Source organism: Muscardinus avellanarius, assembly GCF_963383645.1.
Source record: "Muscardinus avellanarius genome assembly, chromosome: 15".
NCBI lineage: Eukaryota > Metazoa > Chordata > Mammalia > Rodentia > Gliridae > Muscardinus > Muscardinus avellanarius.
In genome coordinates this window covers 26504332-26527716 of record NC_137801.1, presented here as the reverse complement: position 1 = coordinate 26527716, position 23385 = coordinate 26504332, and the positions used below count along the sequence as shown (strand labels likewise).

The 23385-nt window shown below is 38.2% G+C and overlaps 1 protein-coding gene across 4 annotated transcripts in view; it reads right to left on the bottom strand.

Moving 5' to 3' along the window:
* BIRC6 (baculoviral IAP repeat containing 6) overlaps positions 1–23385 on the bottom strand; it is a gene marked incomplete at both ends in the record, with an annotated part of 235428 nt that overhangs the window by 86742 nt on the left and 125301 nt on the right. For all 4 annotated transcript variants that reach the window (XM_080711761.1, XM_080711762.1, XM_080711763.1 and 1 more), the window contains 10 exons: positions 1291–1401; positions 6791–6917; positions 8854–9008; positions 11552–11668; positions 14299–14452; positions 15963–16096; positions 17261–17416; positions 18007–18190; positions 19249–19464; positions 22019–22150. In XM_080711761.1, coding sequence (XP_080567887.1) covers positions 1291–1401; positions 6791–6917; positions 8854–9008; positions 11552–11668; positions 14299–14452; positions 15963–16096; positions 17261–17416; positions 18007–18190; positions 19249–19464; positions 22019–22150 — 1486 coding nt within the window. The remainder of the gene's footprint in view (positions 1–1290; positions 1402–6790; positions 6918–8853; positions 9009–11551; positions 11669–14298; positions 14453–15962; positions 16097–17260; positions 17417–18006; positions 18191–19248; positions 19465–22018; positions 22151–23385) is intronic.

Here is a 23385-nt window from a genome sequence, read left to right as displayed (position 1 = left end):
GTTGCAATCTTAAACGCTATTGACTGGCCAGTGAAAACACTTGGCGTCTAATGTACAGCTTCACCAGTGAAGTAGAAAAGTGGAAAACAATTTAGTCGGGCACGGTGGTGCATGCTTGTAATCCCAGCATTCATGAGGCGGTGACCAGAAGATCGTAGTTCGAAGACAGCCTCGGCTACTTAGTGAGGCTCCTTGCAGCTCAGTGAGACCCTGTTTCAAAAATAAAAAGACTAATGCCGGGCGTGGTGGCACAATCTTGTAATCCCCGTGCTTCAGAAGCTGAAACAGGAGGATCGCACAGGTTAGAAGCCAGCCTCAGCTACTTAGTGAGACCTTGTTTCCAAATAAAATATAAAATAGGTCTGGTGGGTAGTATAGCCCGGAGGTAGAAAGCCTCTGGGATCAACCCCCAGTATCACCAAAAATATAAATAAATAAATAAATAAATAAATAAATAACTAAATAGAATAAAAAATAGGGTTGGGGGTGTAGATCAGGGGCACAGTGCCCCTGGGTTCCATCCCCGGTACCACAAACAAACAAACAAACAAACAAAAACTAGCCGGGCGTGGTGGTGCACGCTTGTAATCCCCGTGCTTGGGAGGCGGAGACAGGAGGATCGCGCAGGTTCAAAGCCAGCCATGCTGGCTTAAGAGACCCTGTTTCCAAAAATAAAATGGGTCTGGGAGTGCAGCCCAGAGGTAGAAGGGCTTCCAGGAACCCCAGTACCACCAAAAAAACAAAAACAAAAAAATAAAAAACAAAAAATAAATCCTTACTGTGCAATTGTGGGCCTATTCTTAGTAACTATTCTTCTAGAAACAGAAAAGTATTTACTTTTCAGGAGAACTTTAACTCAAATGTCTAGAAAATAACACTTTTACAGCATATACTTCATGAACTACTGTACAGGACACAGGGTAGTTTTCTGAGCTAAATACCACACCCTTGTATTAAATCTCTTCCTTTGTATAATATGAAATAGTGGTATTTCTTATTCCGTTTTTGGAAAATATATTCCAAACAAAAAAATGGAATAGCGTTTTGATGCTAGGCAATGTCTTCAACAGCAGTTTTATCAATGTGACAGGGCTCTTAATTAAAAGAAGTCGTTCTCACAAAAAAAGAGACTTATCCACATATTGTTATAACCTATAGATTCAATCATTTTTACAATCATATAACTTCTTTTAATCATATAAACTCAAACAACAAAATACACCACAGGAATCTGACAGCAAGGGCATTAAAATATGTCAGAGACTTAAGTAAGTAACATTTTGAACTTACAGTTAAGTTGCATGTTTGTCATGAGTGTTAGGCTATGAAGTACAAGGCACCATGTCCGTAGCAAAGTATTGGGATACCAGGCTAGCACTGTCAGAAAGCTAGTTATTGATGCTACACAGAAAAGAGAAAAGAAAAATATTTCTACTCAGAAAAATGGAATATTTACTACAAATTAAAAACCAAAAGAATAAGCGTGGTATGGTGGTATGCATATATATATGCATATATGTGCATAAGATTATATACATACATATATACATATACATATATATATGTATGTATATAATCTTAGTACTTGGGAGTATGAAGCAGGAGGGTTACAGGTACTAGGTCAGCTCTGGTAACTTAGCAAGACTCTTTCTAAACAAAACCTAAGAGGGCCTAGAGTGTAGAACAATTGGTAAAATGCCTCTGAGTTGAATCCTCAGCCAAATAAAGAAGTAAACAGAAATTATCATTAAATACAATTAAAACATGTGAGTACCAATATTTTATAGAAAGTTTTAAAAATCAACCTCCAACGTATAATGACGTGTTATTACCACAAATTTGTTGTGCTTTCCAAACCACATGCATTTCTAGTCAACACAACCTCTATGTCATTAGAACTCTTCACATTTTAGAAAGTGAACACTTTAAATAATAAGTTATTTAGAACACAGTATAAGCTGGGTGTGGTGGCGCATGGCTGAGATAGGAGGATCACAGTTCGCAGACAGCCTCAGCTACTACTTAGTGAGACTCTTTGCAACTCAGTGAGACCCTATTTCAAAATAAAAAATAAAAAATGGGGCTGGGGTAATCCAGGCATGGTGGCATAAGCTTGTAATCCCAGCATTCAGAAGGCTGAGCCAGGAGGACAGTGGTTTGCGGACAGCCTCAGCTATTTAGTGAGGCCCTTTGCAACTCAGTGAGACCCTATTTCAAAATAAAGCATAAAAAAATAGGGCTAGGGGTATAGCTCGTAGGTAGAATGCCCCTGGGTTCCATCCACAGCACTGCAAAACAAAAACAAACAGTGTAAGCCCAGGCCAGTGGCACACACCTATAATTCCAGTAAATGGCAGAGTGAGAAAACAGTATCACAGGTTTAAGGCTAGCTTTAGCAACTCGGCGAGATCCTGTTTCAGAATAAAAAATAAAGAGACAGGGATGTGGTTTGGGTGTAGAATGACCTGGGTCTATAAAAAAATAACAAAATTCCAGTGTTCATAGTGGGGTTCTTTTTCTTTTATTGTTGTTGATGTTTAATACTATGGATTAAGCCCCTGACCATTCAACCTCAAAGATTTCAAAAAGGGATCAAACTCCCAGCCTTGTTTAGGTTTTGATTTTGAAACAGGCTCTTGCAAAGTTGCTGAGGCTGACCTCAAACCTGCAATCTTCCCATCTCAGCCTACCAAGTACTGGGATTAAAAGAGCATGTCAAAACACCCAGCTCAGACTGTGCTTTTATAATACCCTTCAGATATGGTGAGATGCAGACCTAATGCAAGAAACAAAAGAGTCAGAAATACCTACCATGCCAAATCTAACAGGAGCAACAGAAAAATTTTTCATTAAATAACATACACACACACAGGGAAAAAAAAAAAAAAAGCACCATACTGGCCACAAATAGCACAATTTTAGTACCAAGTTTAACAATGATCACAAAAATAAAGGAAATGTTTTTAAATCCAAGAACTTAGACAAATACTTATTAAAGAAATAAAGTAATCATGATTATAGATTGTTTATGAAACAACTTATTTTGAAACAAATTTTAAAAAACGAAAAGGTTCCAGAATTCTTCCCCTTTCCTTCTATAAAATACCACAGGGTAATGTAATAGACTACAGAAGGAAGCTCCTCTTCAAGAAAATAATTTCACTTAACAAATGAAACAGGAGAGAGAATTCAACTATAATCATTTTGAAACCACTTATCTGGACACTAGACACACTAAAAGACATACCATCAAACTTCTCTGACAAATGACTTTGTAGAGGGAATTAAAACACAGATGAAGGGGGATTTAAAAAACAAATCAAACATGTAGACCTTGTATATATTCCACTTCAAGTAAAAGTTTTGGTAACATTTGAGAAATGATTATTTTTTTTCACTCTTATGTTTAAAATTGCTAATGCTGAATTAATACTGAATTAAAATGAAGATATAAGGGCCGTAAGGCCCTGGGCCCCAGGCGGGGTTGGGCGGGGCACGCCGGACGCCCGGAAAAAAGGGGGCCCAGGTCGCAGTGCTAGAGTGCCTGATCTACAACATCGAATGCTACTGTCGCGCATGCTTAGGAACACTGGACAACATGCAGAGTGAAAAAAGAGCTTGGGAAAGATTTGGAAATAATGGAGGCAGTAGCAATGGCAGCGGCCAGTACTCAGGGGATGCAGAGATCTGATGCATTACATCTGGAACTTTCTGAAGAAATAATCCCAGAAGCAGAATGCTACCACCACGCACCCTCGGGAACGTGGGACTACCTGCTGGGTGAAGAGGGCGCTCAGATCGGAGCCTGCTGAGGGGTGAGGCCGATAACGGGGACAGCAAAGCCAGAATTGGAGCCTGCCTTGAGGCAGGGCCAGTGCTGGGGCTCTGAGGCCAGTATAGGAACCTACCGAGGGGTTAGGCCGGTGCCAGGGCCAGCGAGGCCGGGATCAGAGCCTGCCCAGGGGTTAGGCCATGTCTGGGGCAAGTGAGACCAGCACTGGAGCCTGCCGTGAGGCAAGGCTGGTGCTGGGGCCAGCGAGGCCGGGATCAGAGCCTGCCCAGGGGTGAGGTCAGCACTGGAGCCTGCCATGAGGCAAGGCTGGTGCTGGGGCCTCCGAGGCCAGGATTGGAGCCTGCCCAGGAGTTAGGCCGGTGCCGGGGCCAGCGAGGCTGGGAACGAAGCCTGCTGTGAGGCAAGGCCAGTGCTGGGGCCTTTGAGGCCAGGATCAGAGCCTGCCGAGGGGTTAGGCCGGGGCCAGCAAGGCCGGCATCAGAGCCTGCTGAGGGGTTAGGCTGGTGCCAGGACCAACGAAGCTAGGATCAGAGACTGCCGTGAGGCAAGGCCAGTGCTGGGGCCTCCGATGTCGGGATCGGAGCCTGCCGAGGGGTTAGGCCGGTACCTGGGCCAGCGAGGCTGGCATCGGAGCCTGCCGTGAAGCAAGGCCAGTGCTGGGGCCTCCAAGGCCGGGGTCAGCAAGTCCAGGATTGGAGCCTGCCGTGAGGCAAGGCTGGTGCTGGGGCCTCCAAGGCCAGGATAGGAGCCTGCCGAGGGGTTAGGCCGGTGCCAGGGTCAGGGAGGCTGGGATCGGAGCCTGCCTTGAGGCAAGGCCGGTGATGGGGCCACCGAGGCCAGGATCAGAGCCCGCTGAGGGGTTAGGCCGGTGTGGGTGCCAGCAATGCCAGAATGGGGGCCTCCCATGAGGCAAGGCCGGTGCTAGAGGCAGTGAGGTCGGGATCAGAGTCCTCAGGGTGGCCAGGGCACTACTGGGGCCGTCAAGAGTGGGATCAGAACTTACAATGTGACATGCAGAGAGAAATATTTCAGAAAATAAAAACCAGATGCTTCCCCTAATTAGCAAAAACTAGAAGGAAAGGAGTGACAGGAGGAGGTCGAGTTATAGAAAGGGCCCTATAGCGAAGCAATTAAGGTGACCAATCAGAGGGGATTGGATGGGGGAGAATGTAACCTCTTTAAAACTCAGGAGGTACATAAACAAATGTATCAAAGATAATTACCAATCAAGCATGGGATGGGGGGGGCGGGATGGGGATTGGATGAGGGCTAATTGGATGATGTGTGTTTGTATCTCTCAAGTCTTGTAATCCAATGTGATATGTAATTATAATGTACCAATAAAAAGGTTAAAAAATAAAAATATTGATGAAAGAAAAAAAGAATAAATATCCAACTTGAAAATTCAACTAAATAGGGCATTTGAAACATCAGTGTGATTACACATAGCAAATGCTGACTAAATATTAACTTCCTTTTCTTATAAAAATTCTTAGAAAATTAGATTGTTTTGAAGAATGTTGATCATTTAGAAAATTCAAATTAATGTTGTTAGCTACACTGAGGGAAGGAATTAGATTAAGTTAGAAAAGGATCTAGCTTTAGTGGATTTTCTTCAAACAATTTGTTTTCTTTTCTACAGGATAATTAGATTAAGTTAAAAAAAGGATCTAGCTTTAGTGGACTTTCTTCAAACAATTTGTTTTCTTATCTACAGGATAATTGCTGTACTGTTTTCCAAATGTAATGATTAATGCTGATTTTTCAAAATATAGTATATATGTTACTTGGATGAATAAAAAAAATGTAGAAGGAATTTTTATAATAATTATTTATAAAGTGAAAGAGATGGAAATCTGTTAAAGCACAGCTTGCTAACATTAAACAGAACCATGAGCTAGCTGTCCCTTTTAAGGTTGGAAGACAGATCAGGTAAGAGCTAAGCAAGATATGGGATGTACTGCTAAATGGAGAAAGCACCAGGAATAGATTCTTACTTTTCTTAAAATACAACCAAAATAAATTTCTGTGGCCAGAGCTAAAGGTTAATTCCTTTCCTATTGAAATATATTACTTTACACTCCCATTCCCACACTAGTGCTTTGCCATGTAAATAAAGAAATTGACACTACAGGAAATTGGCATCTTTCTCCAGTTGATCAATTTTCCCTGCAGCAAATTTAAAAATCAAACAACTAAAAAGCCCACCTTACAACTATAAACAAGACCAATTTGAAAGAAATACAATGTTAGCCAGGCATGTTGGCACACGCTTGTAATCCCAGCATTTGGGAGGCTGAGACCAGAGGATCGTGGCTCACAGACAGCCTCAGCTACTTAGTGAGGGCGTTTCAAACTTAGTAAGACCCTGTTTCAAAATAAAGAATAAAAAATAGGGCAGGGCGTGTAGCTCGAAAGTCGAATGCCTCTGGGTTCCATCCCCAGACTGGCAAAATAAATAAATAAATAAATAAATAAATAAATAAATAAATAAATAAATAAATAAATAAATGTAAGGAGTAAAAGAAATACAATGTAAAACTTAAAAAAACCCATAAATTTTAGTTGTAAACAAGCATACACTAATCAGATAATGAGTCTTCTAGTCTCTTTTCTCATAATTAACAAGTACATTTTTTTTTTTTTAAAGATGTTTATGACCCGGGCGTGGTGGCGTACACTTCTAATCCCAGCATTGGGGAGGCTGAGACCGGAGGATCGCAGTTCGCAGACAGCCTCAGCTACTTCTACTTAGTGAGGCCCTTTGCAGCTCTGTGAGACCTGGTTTCAAAATAAAGAATAAAAAATAGGGCTGGGGGTGTAGCTGGGAGGTAGAATACCCTTAGGTTCCATCCCCAGTACCAAAGGAAAAAAAAGGATTTTTTTCCACTGAAACATTATAGTCCTAATACTACTGAGGATGTTTTAACCTAATAAGCACCACTTAGTACTTTTTATTTATACTGTATTAATGCTTTTCCTGCTAATAAGTCTTACCTTGATTCAGCGAAATGACAGGTATTCTGTTAGCATTATATAAAAAAATGTCTGCTCCATTCTCTTTGTTTCCAGATGAACTAGAATTCAGGCTCAATGTGAGCCACAATTGGAGAAGTGACTCCAACTAAAAAAGAATGAAATGTAACAGAAAAAAGTGTACTTATTATATTATGAAATACATTTGAATAACAATGATGTTTAAAATCTCATCATAAAGCCGGGCGTGGTGATGCACGCTTGTAATCCCCACACTTGGTAGGCTAAGGAGGATCGTGCAGGTTTGAAGCCAGCCTCAGCTGGCTTAAGAGACGCTATCTCCAAATAAAATATAAAATAGGTCTGGGGTTGTAGCCCAGAGGTAGAGGGTCCCTGGGTTCCACCCTCAGTACCACAAAAAAAAAAAAAAACCTCATCATAAGAAAAAAATTTTTAATTAGATACTTCCTCTAGTTCCTTCAATTCAGTTGACAAATAAGCACATTTTAACAATTTTACAACAAACAAAATTTAGCTGAATTAGCAGAGTGTGGTGGCACATATTTATAATTTCAGTATTTGGGAGACTGAGACAGAAGGATCTCAAATTTGTAGCCAGTCTCAGCAACTTAGTGAGGCCCTGTGCAACTTAGTTAAGTCCTGTTTCAAACTAAAAACTAGGGCTGGGGGTGAGGCTCAGAGGTAGAAGACCCCTGGGTTTAATCCCCAGTACCACACAGGTTGAAGAAGAAAACAAAGTCTGGTGCAGTGGCTCACACTTGTAATCCCGGCATTTGGGAAGCTGAGTCTCGAGGATCGAGGTTCACAGACAGCCTCAGTTACTTAGTGAGGACCTCTGCAACTCAGTGAGACTCTGTTGCAAAATAAAACACAAAAAACAGGGCTGAGAGTGTAGTTCTGAGGTAGAACACCCCCCTGGTTTTCATCCCCAGCACCACAAAAAAAAAAAGAAAAGAAAAGAAAAGAAAAAAAAAGAATTAAAATGTATAATTCACCTCATATAAATGCTTTTCTAAGCTGGGCATGGTGGTGCAAGCTTGTAATCCCCACGCTTGGGAGGCCGAGACAGGAGGATACCGCAGGTTTGAAGCCAGCCTCAGCTGGCTTAAGAGACCCTGTTTCCAAATAAAATATAAAATAGGTCTGGGGTTGTAGCCCAGAGGTAGAAGGCCCCTGGGTTCCATACCCAGTGCCATAAATAAATAAATAAATAAATAAATAAATAAATAAATAAATGCTTTTATTTTCTTTATCTTCTTTTTTTTTCCCCCTTTGGTGGTACCGGGGATGGAACCATTCTACCTCCAGGCTGCACTCCCAGACCTATGTTTTAATATTTTATCTGGAAACAGGGTCTCTTAAGCCAGTGAGGCTGGCTTCGAACCTGCGCGATCCTCCTGTCTCCGCTTCCCAAGCGCGGGGATAATAAGCGTGTGCCACCATGCCTGGCATATAAATGCTTTTCTAAATTAAAATAGGTCATTATGTGTAAATACAATGCACCAATAAAAATTTTAAGAAAATAAATTAAAACTAAAAATGAAGTATTTTTATTTCCTTTTTGTGATACTGAGACTTGAACAAAGGAGCTTTCTACCTCAGAGCTATGACCCCAGGCCTTTTTATTTTTTTATTTGGCTCTAACTTGCTGAGACCCTAGTTAATTTGCTGGGGCATCAAATCTACCCTACTCCTTTCTCAGCCTGCCACGTCATGGTATTATAGAAATGTGCCACCACACCTGATACATCTCAAGTCTACATCATAGGTTATTATATAATACATTGTTGGAACTGAAGTACTAAAGCTTAAAATCATGACAATTAAAAATGGCCCATCACTGAGGAACTTTGATTATGAAAGGATTGTGAACTAAAATATACCAACGAAAATGTGTGTCACGTGCGCATTTTGACACCATATATAATTTCTACTAATTCCCCAGTTCAGTAGAATAATGAAATCATCTCTCTTGGGTTATAAACAAGCCTCCCACTTAATTTCATCTTTTCATGGGCTACCTGCAATATATCAAAATACATAATTTTCTTCTATAATCGTACCTGAACATGATGGACTTGAAGCATGGAAAAAAGTTTGTTGAAACAGACATTTAACATTGGGACAGAAGACAACTGTATAATAAGCTGGCTGGACTGGTTTGCTGCTTGTAAACCCCCTAGAAGTGAGTCATCTGTTCCAGTGGGAGACTGTGATACTGAAAATCAAACAATATGATTTTATACACAACAATTCAAGAGATTTAGTAACTGATTGCTTATATATACACATAGGTACAAATAATTTTTTAAAACTCAAATTCTGTAGAATGGTTCAAGCTGCATTTTATTATTTGAAACCCCTTTTATAACAATAGTAACAACTAAAAAAAAACAAGTCACCAGAGAAGAGAAGCTTCCAAATTCACTGAACTCAGAAAACAAAGGAAAAGAACTTACTCTTTAGCAATTTTTCCCTGAGAAAGAGGAAAAAAAAGAGAATCTTGACTAATTATTGACAGGGTAGTTTTAGAATAACCTAGATTATTTGGTCCATTGACTCTTAACATTGGGAGCACATTAGAGTCACCCCGGCAGTTTTCCAACAATCCTCTGCCTCCCAAGTAGCAGGGATTAGAGACCTTCACCAGGAGATCCCAATACACCAAACTACTTAAGTAAGAATATTCCATGAAAAGCAGAAAAATATAGGAACAGAAAGAGAGGTTTACCATATATTTAGAATATTATTATAATAAAAAGAGATACAATGGTCTACAGGAATATAGTCAAAAGAATATTTAAGATTTTTTTTTTTCTGGTGGTACTAGGAATTGAACCCAGGAGCCTTCTACCACAGAGCGACATTCTCAATCCTTTTTATATTTTGCTTTGAAACAGGGTCTCACTAAATTCCATGCACTTGTAATCCTCCTGTCTCAGCCTCCCAAGTACTGAAATTTCAGGTGTATGCTGCTGCACCGAGACCGCAAATAATCTTCTAATAAATATCTTAATTTTTTTTTCATGGTATTCGGGATTGAACCCAGGAGCATTCTACCTCTGAGCTACTCTCCCAAGCCTATTTTTTATCCTTTATTTTTGAAACAAGGTCTCTCACCAAATAGCTGAGGCTGGATACTGAACCTGCCTCCTGTCTCAGCCACTCGAGTACTGGGATTACAAGCATATGTCACAATTGTTTTAAAGAAGCAATGTCTAACAACGAAATTGGCTCTCTGGGATTGAACTGAACTGTCTGCGGAAAAGCAGGAGCGAGACCCTACAAAAGGAATTCCCACATTACATGGGAAATAAGATATGTTATCAGTAGAAAAGACGCTAGGTTGTCTTTCTTTTTTTCCAAACCATCTAAGGAAAGAAATAAATGCAGCTTGCAAACTGAAAAGATACAAAGGAAGAACCCAAACCCAAAATTTCTCTGTTGAAATGGGTTGTGAGCAAATGTAGCTGTCCTAGATTCTATCTACTATTTGTAGCCCTCTACTCCCTTAGCCCTGGAGAAGGCACTGCTTTATAGGCCTAATAAAACCATGTCCTTTCCACAGCACAGCTCTTTATCTTTGAGAAACAGGTGATGTCTTAACTGTACTTCCTGATATGAAAAAACTTGCACATATAACAAATGTACATTAAGGTCACCAAGGGCCAAATCTGGTAGCCTCCCTGTTTCTGTAATGAAACCATGGCTATTAGTCATCTGTGGCTGCTACAAAGTCAGAGGTTCAGTAGTTTTAACAGATACCATATGGCAAACAAATTCTAAAACATTTACTATGGGTCCTTTATGAAAAAAAAAAAAACATCTTTTCTATAGATAATTAGGTAATTGATCCTCACAATTTATCAGATAAAGATAGCAGGCCCATTTGAGTATCATCCTACCTTTACCATACTAGTCTTTAAGTATAACAGTTATATTACTATTTAAAAATCCACTTTGGCAAGGTGTGGTACCCTATGCCTGTAATCCCAGTACTTGGGATGCTGACACAGGAAAATTTAAGTTTAAAAGACAGCTTGCCGAAATCTAAGGAGACTCGGCAATCTAACAAGACCCTATTTCAAAAACAAAATATAAAGATGGCTGAGGGTATAACTTGGAGATAAAATGCTCCTGAGCTTAATCCCTGATATCACAAACACACAAAAAAAACCTATTTAATCATAAACTTATAATGCAAGTATTGCTGCAAAGGCTACTGTAAAACTTTCATTAGCCTTAGCCAGGCGTGGTGGTGCACGCTTGTAATCCCCGCGCTTGGGAGGTGGAGACAGGAGGATTGCACAGGTTCGAAGCCAGCAACACTGGCTTAAGAGACCCTGTTTCCAAAATTAAAAAAGTATAAAATAGGTCTGGGAGTGGAGCCCGAAGGTAGAAGAGCTTCCTGGAACCCCAGTACCACCAAAAAAAAAAAAAAAAGAAAAAAAAAAAGAATTTCATTAGCCTCACAAAAACACAATAATAAAATCTTGATCTAGATATTTGGACTAAAGTTAGAGTATTACATAGAGGTATCTGACATGCAAATTCCATTCCTTTTGCTAATTTCAACTTACTACTAACTTAGAGGGGGAGAAATTACTATACACACACACACACACACACACACACACACACACACACACACACTCCCTCAGATTTCATAACAGACAAGGAATTCTAAAATCTGCCATTGAAGAATGCACCTCAAAATACAATTTATTCACTGCAATATCTAAGCAGGATTATTTTACTTACATGTAGGAGATGTATTTGTTAGTGCTTGTAAAATGGAGTCGGCTTCTAGAGTAGACATCATTTTCAACATAAGTTCTGCTTGCTGTTCAAGCCCAACTTCTAGGCGAGCATCTAAGGCTACAAAAATTAAGAAGGAAAAGAAACATTTTGATTAATATTAATACTCATGTCCTACCTCCTACAGTACAATACTCATGAGGATTGGGCACAGTGGTACATGCCTGTAACCCCAGTACTTGGGATGCTGAGACAGGAGAATCATAGGTTTGAGATAAGCCTCAGCAATTTAATGAGGCTCTGTTTCAAGATTTAAAAAAAAATTTTTTTAAAGAGTCAGGGTCAGAAACAAGGGGTGAGCTGTGGGTGATGGGAGGCTGAGGCAGGATGGCAAGTTTAAGGCCAGATTTAGCAACCTACTGAAACCCCGTGTCAAAATAAAAAATAAAAGTACTGGGGATATAGCTCAGTGTGGTTCAGCACCCTTTTGGTAAAGAAAAAAGGAAGGGAGAAAGGAATTGGTTAAAAAGCAAAAAAAAAAAAAAAAAAAGAAAAAGAAAAAGAAAAAGAAAAAAAGTGGATCAAATAATGATAATGGAAAGAAATACATGAAGGATAAGAGCCAAGTTCATTTTGAAAAAAAGTACAAATATGAAATGGGAGAGAAACTAAATTCTGCATAGTTATATTACCATCAAATATATCAATGTAAACTTAATGAGACTCTGTTTCAAAATAAATATAAAATAGAGCTAGGGTAGAACACTCTGGGTTCAATCCCCAGTATAACACAAACATACACGCAAGCACGCACACAATCACGCACACACACACATGTACTCATGCGTGACAGTAATGATGGAGCATGCCTATATAATCCCAGTACTTGGGAGACTGAGACAAGAGGAGCATAAATTCTAGGCTACCAAACAGTAACTTAGAAAGATCTTGTTTTTAAAAATAAAAATGGCTAGGGAGTCACTTCAGAGACAGAATGTCCCCAGGTTCAATCAAGAGGGAAGGAAAGATTGAGGGAGGAAGGGAAGCTCAGTGAGAAATTAGATGTTTATAACGTTTCCAAGTAGCACTTTTCTTCTCCACCCTAAAATTAACTTTTTAAAAAGGAAAAAAAAGTAAAATTTGACCATGAAAAAGCCCAGCAGAAAACGCCTTAAACAAGTAATTAAACAATATTATCAGTAATGTGAGAAAAGAAAATCATGGGCCATCTAATAGAATGCAATGAGAAAAACTAACCATTATTTCTGTGCTATTCCTACCAAGACAGAAATACCATACAACTGAAATGAGGACCATTATACAAAATAACTGGCCTGTTATCTAGAAAAGTATCAAGGTTATGAAATCTAACTCAGAGAACTGTTGCAGACTGAACAAAAGTGAATTCACAACTAAACGCAATGCACAATTTTCTTTGAATCCTTGTACACAAAGGGAATTAGCAGAGTTGTTAAAACCCAAATGGCATCTCAATGTCAGATATTAACAATATTAATTTCCTGACATAATGAAATATGGTTTCTGTTGTGGTTGTATAGAAGAATGCCAAGCATCATAAAACAAAGGAAAGTGAGCCGGGTGTGGTGGTGCTCGCTTGTCATCCCAGCATTTAGGAGGCTGAGAGCAGAGGACTGGGGTTCATGGGCAGCCTCAGCTACTTAGTGAGGCCCTCTGCAACTTAGAGAGACCATATTTCAAAATAAAGAATAAAAAGTAGGACAGGGGGTATACAAATGTCCCTGGGTTCCATCCTCAGACTCACAAAAAGAAAAGAAAAGAAAGGAAAGGAAAGGAAAACAAAATAAAAATAACATTGGATTAGCAATACATTATCAAATTGTTAAGGATAACAAACATCCTCTGCACTGTGCCAGTTTCTTTCTTTTCCTTTGTTGGGCAGTTCTGGGGATGGAACCCAGGGGCTTTCTACCTGCAGGATATACTCCCAGACTTATTTTATATTTTATTTGGAAAGAGGGCCTCACTAAGTTGCTGAGAGCCTCACTAAGTAGCTGAGGCTGGCTCTGAGCCTGTGTGATCCTCCTGCCTCAGCCTCCCAAGTGCTGGGATTACAAGCATGTGGCACCACGCCCAGCTGTGCCTGATGCTTTTAAAGTAGTTTATTACAAATTTAAATGTTAGCCAGGCATGGTGGCACATGCTTGTAATCCCAGCATTTGGGAGGCTGAGACAGGATGATCATGGTTCGTGGACAGCTTCAGCTACTTAGTGAGGCCCTTTGCAACTCAGTGAAAACCTGTTCCAAAATAAAGAATACGGTTGGGGGTGCTGTTCAGGGGTAGAATATCTGTGGGTTCCATCCTCAGTACTGGAAAAAAATGTAAGTGTTATATTCTTATATGGCTGATAAAATGAAATAGTGTGGTTTTGTTTATATATAAAAATATTATATATATATATAAAAATATTAAAGATGAGAAATCAAACAAAAGAAATCACAATTAAAAATATGGCCAATCAAACACAATCCACAAATAGCTTTGGCTAAATATTATTTTGAAAATAATAAAACAAAAGATGGACTCTCACTGAATGGAAGCTCTTCCTTAACTACTGACAGCGAAACAGCTCTGAATGACATCACAATCATAATACTAAACCTTAGTGGCATATATCCAGGCTCGGTTTCTGAAGGGGTAAAATACATACATAACTTTAGTATATGTTTTAAGAATAGCATATGGCTCAAAATATTCACATGCACTTACCCTGAGACACTGAAACACTAACTGTCTGTGATCCATTCTTTTCTGTGTTTGCTGGTGGCTTTGCAACAGGAATTCCCAGACCTCCGATGTAAGGATTGTAATTGTAGGTCCCATAATCTGCACCCCAGTAATCATACCATGTACTGCTTATTGGCTTAAAAGAATGGAAAAGAAATTGTGTTGATTTTCCTCTTTCCTGAGTGATATACAATTACAGTACTAGAAGCCTCAAAGAACTACACAATAAAAATCCTTCCCATCCTTCATATTCCCCACCCCACTTACAATTTTAATGATTTAAAATGATTCAATAACAGTCCCTTTATTTTCAGCCAAAACCTAAAATGACCATTTAAAATTACAATTTGAGAGAAATCTACCATGCTTAATAAAATCTTTTTTTTTTTTCCTTTTTGCAGCACTGGGGATGAAATCCAGGGGCATTCTACCTCCGAGCTACACCTCCACCCTACTTTTTATTCTTTATTTTGAAACAGGGCCTCGCTGAGTTGCCAAGTCCTCACTAAGTTGCTGAGGCTAGCTGTGAACCATGATCCTCCTGTCTCAGCCTCACAAATGCTAGGATTACAAGCATTTGCCACCATGCCAGGCCTTAATAAAATCTAATGTACCAAGAGGAAAGTACTCTAAAGTATCTAAAGGGAATATGTACTATGAGAGAAAAGGTATCGTTTTTAGAAAACATGGAATCTAACAACAAGAATCTGCAATAAGCTCAGTTTGAATGAGTTTTACATGGCTGTCTGAAATATTAATAATCCATAAATAAATTTCTGTATGCTTATTAGTGGTTCTTTTATGATTATTAATAGTCATATTGATAAGAGGTATGTTTTCATTACAATATACCAGTGATATTTTTTTAACTATTATAGTACCCATAATAACTGAAGGGCTGCATTTAATAATAAATATGTTAAATATGTTTATTTTTTTCTTTTAAGGAATTACTAAAGAATAAGATAAAATACTATAACTGCAAAGAATATTTTTTTTTTTTTTTTTTTTTTTTGGTCATACTGAAGAATAAACTCAGGAGCATTCTACCTCTGAGCTACACCCAGCCCTATTTTCTTTTTTTTAGGTACTAAGGGTGGAACCCAGGGGCATTCTACCTCCAAGCTACACACCTGGTCCCACTTTTCAGTCTATTTTTCTCCCCCGGGTCTAGGGATGGAACCCAGGGAAATTCTACCTCCGAGCTACACCTCCTGCCCTGTTTTTCATTCTTTATTTTGAAGGAGGGCCTCACTAAGTAGCTGAGGCTGTCTGCAAACTGCGATCCTCCAGTCTCAGCCTCCCAAATGTTGGGATTACAAGTGTGTGCCACCACGCCCGGCTAGTCTTTTTATTTTTGAAACGTGGTCTCACTGAGTTGCGAAGGCCCTTCCTAAGTAGCTGAGTCTATCCATCAACCACAGACGGACTTGTCCTCAGGTCTTTACCTCCTGAATGCTGGAATTACAAGCATGCACCACCACACAGGGCTTCCAAGGCCTATTTTTATGTTTTATTTTGAAACAGGATCTAAGTAATTGTGGTTGGCCGAGAACACAATCCTCCTATTTCAGCCTCGCAAATACTGGGATTACAAGCGTGCACTACCAGGCCAGGCTTGCAAAGAATATACTAATAGGGCATACCTTAAAAACCTTGGCTGCAAGAGGATCCTTTTCCAAATCAATATCTAAAGGATCAATGTCAACTTCCATTAAATCTTGAAGTAACTCAAGGTCAATTTCTTTATCCTTTTCCAAAGAGGAGAGAGGAGGAGTACCTTCAGATAATTGAAAATAATTTTATTAGTAGAATACTTAACATGAAACTTTTATTTTTATTATTTTTATTTATTTATTTATTTTGTGGTACTGGGGATGGAACCCAGAGGCTTTCTAATTCCAGGCTACACTCCCAGACCCATTTTATACTTTATTTGGAAACAGGGTCTCACTAAGTTGCTGAGAGCCTCACTCAGTAGCTGAGGCTGGCTTCCAACCTGTGCAATCCTCCTGTCTCAGCCTCCCAAGTGCGCGGATTACAAGCTTGTGCCACCACGCCCGGCTAACATGAAACTTTTAAAATGACACTGTTTTCACCTGAGTAAAACTATTTTTACATGTTACATATATGCGCCTACTAATTTTAAAAAATTCCTCATTTTTACTTAGCAGCTAACAATCAATATGCAATATAACATTTCACAACACAAAATCAACAATATGATTTTTAATTCCTTAAGAGAGAAAAAAATCACTGTATTAGCTTTAGTTGAGTAGCATTGCATACACTGCACTATTAAAATAATCAGTATTTATTAATCCTTATTTTCACGATTGCCTATCTTTGTATGTTTCTGATATTGTATTTTCTTCCAAATATATGAATTAGGCTATATCAAAATAATTAAGATATTAAGAGATAGAAATACTCTGTTCTAATGAGCTTTCATTCAGACAACCAAGGCAAAGTATATTTAAGATATATAATTATATAATAATTACATTCACTGTAGAAAATATATAGCATAATAAATAAATATAAAATGTATTTAACTATTAATCACACTACTGGAATATTAATATTAATAATGAACATTATACTAATGATATATTTGTAATATTATATAACTGTGTCATATTAGTTCTAGAATAAAGTAATAGTTATAATAAATATAGAATAATAATACATAGTGTATTATATTAATTCTATAATAAAATTTATTACAATAAAATAAAATATAATAATACAGTATATGGCAATTGTTACAATATGAACAAAACAAAATCATTATATATATATTGAATGAGTGGTGTTTGAAATTTATAAAGTTAAAACATCTAATAGAAAAACATAAATATCAATTTTATACTTAACCCACATTCTTTATTTTAAAACATGTTTTCATTTAATATTTTAAGTAACACCTAAGTTTCAAATTTACCACTTATATCATGTGCCAAGGGCTCATCGATCGTTTCCAGCAACTGGACTGAAGACTGCTGAAGAGAGTCGTCCGAGTCACCAGCTGTTGCCCCAACATCATCCCCCACAGCTCCTTCTTCCATGGCTTCTGCAGCTACTGGAGCCAACAGTTCTCCTGCATTTCAGGAGATAATTCTAACCACTTTAATATTTTATACACAGCCTTCTAAAGCATATTAAGCTATATGCTCTAGTTTACAGAATGATAGAATTGCATTCGTCATAAAATAGAAGAGTCTGAGACAAATGGGTCCCCTCTACATAAAGAATCCTAAGACTACTGCACTATCTTCAAATGACAAAAGTAAAAAACTAGCAGGAGAAAACACAGGGCATATAATATGTACAGTGAGCTACTACATATACTAACTTACTTATTCATCAAAACAAGCATACAAGGAAGGTATTTTTAGTATCCTTATTTTACAGAGGGAGGAACTTAGAGCAGAGTAACTAATAAGCAGGACGGGACTGTCACTAATAAAGCAGACAAGTTTCTGTATCTATGCACTTTGACAAACTAACTCCTCTCTAAACATATTTATCATAACTGTCAACATAATTAAATACAAAAATAATTTTAAATAGTAACTACTGCACTAACACTAAAAACTATGCATGCTTTTAGGACATAACAATTTTCTTTAAAGATTACTTAGTAAAGCAAAAACAAGCTAATTCTGGAAATAATAAAACCTGACAAACCTGCTAAAATATCCTGCAGCATACAAGTCAAAGAATACTGAGCCCAAGCACCACCCCAAGATATATCTCCTCTATTGAAGTCAGTTCCAACCAAAAGTAACAGCAGTCTTTCCAGTTGTGGTTCATTCACAATCTCACAAAGATGAATGGTTGGTCTCGTGGCATTTGCAATGCGTGCAAGTACCTGTAAAGTTTTATAAAATAATATACTTAAGAAATTAATTTTTTTTCAAAATGTAATAAAAATTTGTCAATACTTTGGCAATGGATTAACAATATATAATAATAATGCATGATTCTGGTATCAATATAACTGCTTTAGATGAAGTGGAAAAAGAATGTCATCTTTTTTAGGTTTTTACCGTTGTTTTCTAGCAGTACTGGGAATTAACATAGGACTTGATACATGATATGCAAGTACACTACCACTGAGCTACATCCTCAGCATCTTTTCTTTTTAATTTAATTTAGAGACAGGGTCTTGCTAAATTGGCCAGGTTGGCCTTGATCTTGAGATCCTCCTGCCTTAGGCTCCCAAACAGCTGGGAATACTGGCTTGTGCCAACCACAGCTAAACAAAGAATATAATTTTGTGGGTCAAATGAGAAATCTGGATTTAAATTCTGATAGGTTAGTTAAGAATAACTTCTAGGAATAGTGAATATGCTATAATAAGGCTATTATGGTTTTAAAAATCTTTCCCTCAAAATCATTTGACACTTACTGGTATATTTCCTATTTTAATATAAGAAAGATAAGTTGGAAATACACATACTCAGATTACCCATGGTACAAAACCTAGAATTTTTTTTTTTTTTTTTTTTTTTTTTTTTTGGTGGTACTGGGGTTCCTGGAAGCCCTTCTACCTCCGGGCTACACTCCCAGACCTATTTTTACTTTTTTTTTTTTTTGGTCTCCTAAGCCAGCGCGGGCATGGCTGGCTTCGAACCTGTGCAATCCTCCTGTCTCTGCCTCCCAAGCGCGGGGATTACAAGTGTGCGCCACCACGCCCGGCAAAACCTAGATTTTTAAATAGTTTAAAATTTTTATCAGGTTTCCTTAGTAATAAGAGGAGGGGGGATTTATCTTCAAGCACAATTAAAATACTTAAATAACTACAAAAAATAAGCCCAAGAACTTTTATTTTTATGAACCAAAATCAACTAAAAACTGCATCTTTCACAAGATCTTTTCTTGCTGTTTAAGTTTATGCCTTTCAATTATGCATAGTAGTTTACTTACCTTACAGACAAATAATAAGAGATCTGCATGACATGTAAAATCCATGGAAAGGAGAAACAAAACAAGTTTTTGGACTACTGAGATACAACGTTCATGGGCAAGAGTAAATGGCAAAGGTTCTATCTCTGGACTTTCTTTTGTTGTTGTAACTTCTGTGTCCAAATTGGAACGGGACCATTCTGCTGTCCGTCGCAAACGAATTAAATCCTTAAAGTGCTGCAGAGAGAAATTTATAATAATTAAATCAGTGTTTATTTAATGAAAATTTCCCAGTTAACATTTATTGATGGAAAGAAAATATCTATTCAACATATTTACAAGTTTCCGTGTGTGTGCTGGGTTTGAATCCAGGGGGCCATACTACCTCCAAGCTAAACTCACTGTACTGTTTTATGTACTGGGGATTGAACCAAAGGCCATTCCACCTCGGAAATATACTCCCAGCCCAGCTATTTTACTTTTTATTTTAAAACAAGGTCTCCCAGCCGGGCGTGGTACAAAGTCCCTGGGTTCCACCCCGAGTAGTATCAAAAAAACAAAATCAAAAACAAGATCTCCCTAAGATACTGAGGGCAGTGCTAAATTGCTGATGGTGGCTACAAATCTGTGATCTTATTTCAGTCTCCCAGTATTAGGATTACAGGCATGAACGACCATGCCCCACTCATATTTATAACTTTTAGTGAACAAAATTTTGAAGTAAACCACAAGCTTCAGAAAGCAAGATTGTTAATTAAAAGCTATACTAATGAACATACCTTAAGCAGAATTTAGAGTAAGGTACAGAAAATATAACAATTTTAGAAAACTATTCTACAGCAAGGCTTACAACACATTACACCAAATCTAATATCTTTGACTAGTTATCACCAAAATATGGTAAGTATAATTTATGTAAGACTGATTGTACATAAAACTACTATGACTTCAAATTCAAATTATTTCAGTTCATTCACAGTGTAAATTTACAGAAACACAATACACAAATGTGGCTGCTACGTATGATAAGTACATAAGCATAGGTACATAACATATAACAAGTTATCTTTTTTTTTTCGGTAATAAGGATGGAACCCAGGAGAATTCTACCTCCAAATTACACGCCCAGCCCTACTTTTTATTCTTCATTTTGAAACAGAGTCTCACTAAATTGCAGAGGGCCTCACTAAGTAGCTGAGGCTGGCTGTGAACCTGTGATCCTCCTGTCTTAGCCTCCCAAGACCTGGGATTACAAGCAAGCATGCACCACCATGCTTGGAAAGTTATAATTTTTTATTTTATCTAAAAATCACACTTGGTAAGGCCCTGTACAACTCAATGAGACCCTATTTCAAAAATAAAATATAGGGCTGGGAGTATAGCTCAGATGTAGAATGCCCCTGCATTCCACCCCTAGTACCCCCCCCACACACACACACAGAATTTAAAGATGCATGCTTTTTAATCCAGGCGTGGTGGCGCATGCTTATAATCCTAGCACTTGGGAGGCTGAGACCGACAGGAGGATCGTGGTTCACACACAGCCTCAGCTACTTTGTGAGGCCCTTTGCAGCTCAGTAAGACCCTGTTTCAAAATAAAAAATAAAAAATAGGGCTAAGGGTATAGCTGAGAGGTAGAATGCCCCTGGGTTCCATCCCCAGTACTGCAAAATATATAAATTAATAAATTAATTAAATAAAATAAAAAGTCACTAGCCAAGTGTGGTGGTGCCAGCCTGCAATCCTAGTACTTGGGTCACAGGTTCAGAGCCAGTGCACGGCAACTCAGCAAGATCCTAAGCACCTTAGGGAGATCCTGTTTCAAAATAGAAATGAAAAGGTCTGGAGATGTAATTCAGAGGCAGAATGACCCTGGTTCAATCCTAGTACCTTTAAAAATAAACATACAAAGTAGATAATAATCACTGGAACTTTTGCCGGGCGTGGTGGCGCACGCTTGTCATCCCCACGCTTGGGAGGCGGAGACAGGAGGATCGCGCAGGTTCGAAGCCAGCCGCGCTGGCATTAGAGACCCTGTTTCCAAAAATAAAATAGGTCTGGGAGTGTAGCCCGGAGGTAGAAGGGTTTCCAGGAACCCCAGTACCACCACCACATTAAAAAAAAAAAAAAAAAAAAAAATCACTGGAATTCATTTTCCTTAGAAAGGACTATAACAATAAATACTTGAATAGCCTGATTTTTCTATTGATATAGAATGACATCTACTTAAATTTCCTAATTTGTTATTAGTTTACTAAAATTAAGGGTAGGGTGGCACTAGATATTGAATCCAGAAACATTCAACCTTAGAGCAACAACCCCAGCCCTATTTTATTTTGATTTTGGGTTTTTTTGTTTGTTTTTGGTGGTACTGGGTGTGGAAGCCAGAGGCTTTCTACCTCCAGGCTATACACCCAGACCTTTTTTTTAATATATATATTTTATTTGGAAACAGGGTCTCACTGAATTGCTGAGAGCCTCACTAAGTAGCTGAGGCTGGCTTCAAACCTGTGCGATCCTCCTGTCTCAGCCTCCCAAGTGCAGGGATTACAAGCGTGTGCGACCACGCCCGGCTTATTTTATTTTGATTTTGAAATAAAATTCTTGCTAGATTGATGAGTCTCACTAGTTGCCAGAACTGTCTTTGAACCTGAAATCCTCCTGTCTCAGCATCCCAAGTACTAGGATTACAAGGGTGTGCACCACCAGGCCTGGCTTACTAAAATAATTAAAAATGCTAAAAACAAAATGACTTTTCTGAGATAGTGACACTAAAAAGTATACATCATACCTTTGAGGTAGCCTGCTTTAGTTTTGCTTGCTCTACCAGAAGTTTATATGATGATCCTTTGTTACTCTGTATTTTTTCTTTTTCCATCTGTTCAACCAAAGCCTTCTGTTTTGCTTTTAGTAGGTTAAGTTGCTTTAAAATACAAAAACAACTTAATTTTAAAACAATGTTAAAAATTTTGAAAATGAATTATTATACTCCTCTCAAAATTTATACATAAAACTAATGGAACAATCCCTTAAAAGATACAGTAAAACAATTTTAACTCTGATGCTGATTTAAAAAATAATCTTTCCCCCAATAGCAACTTCAAGATCCTCCCAGGAGTGATGGTGCACATCTCTAATGCCAGCTACTCGGGGGGCTGAGGAAGGATGATGGCAGCTTTAAGATCAGCCACAGTAATTTATTCAGACCCTGTCTCAAAATAAGAATAAAGGGCTGAGGATATTTTTTAGTGGTAGAATATCTATCTGCCTAGCATGCATCAGACAGTCGGTTCAATCTCCAATACTGTTCCTGCTAAAGTATTGGCACAAAAGAACTTAATATTAACTATAAGCCTACTGCCTCAGACACATATGTATAGGATAGATCATGTAACTAAATGTAGACCATTTACAGAAACCACAAAGACTCAAGGGGTGTGCTATAAAGCACATTCTAATAACTTTCTGTGAAAGAGAGTGCGAGTATGCATTCACACAAAAGGCAAAGAAACATATTCACTACACTATTTCTATTTCAAAAAGAAAGGATGGAAAAATAAGCCAAAAACTAAAGAGTTCATTAACTCTTAACATATAAAAAGATTTGAGAACACTGAAAAAATGGAATAATGGTAAGGAATAAAAAAGAAGATGCTAGTGATATACTTGACATAGATAAATCTTAAAACTATCTCTTGGAGCAAAAGAGGCCAGACATGAAATTATACTCCACAATTCTTTATCAAAACGTACCCCACGCTTGTAATCCCAGCATTTGGGAGGCTAAGACAGGAGGATCGTGATTCGAGGACAGCCTCAACTACTTAATGAGGCCCTCTGCAACTTAGTGAGACCCTATTTCAAAATAAAGAATAAAAAATGGGCAGGGAGTGTAGCTAGGAGGTCACATGCCCCTGGGTTCCATTCCCGGACCCACAAAACAAATAAATTAAATTAAATAGGGCTGGGAGTTTAGCTCAAAGGTAGAATGCCCCAGGGTTCCATCCCCAGTACCACAAAAAAGTACCCTAAATGAAATGCATGAATCTAAACAAAATAAAAGACCACCAACCAAAAGTAAGATGATTCTATTGTGTGTGTGTGTGTGGGGGGGGAAACTAGGGGTGGAACCCAGGGGCTTTCTACCTCTGGGCTATA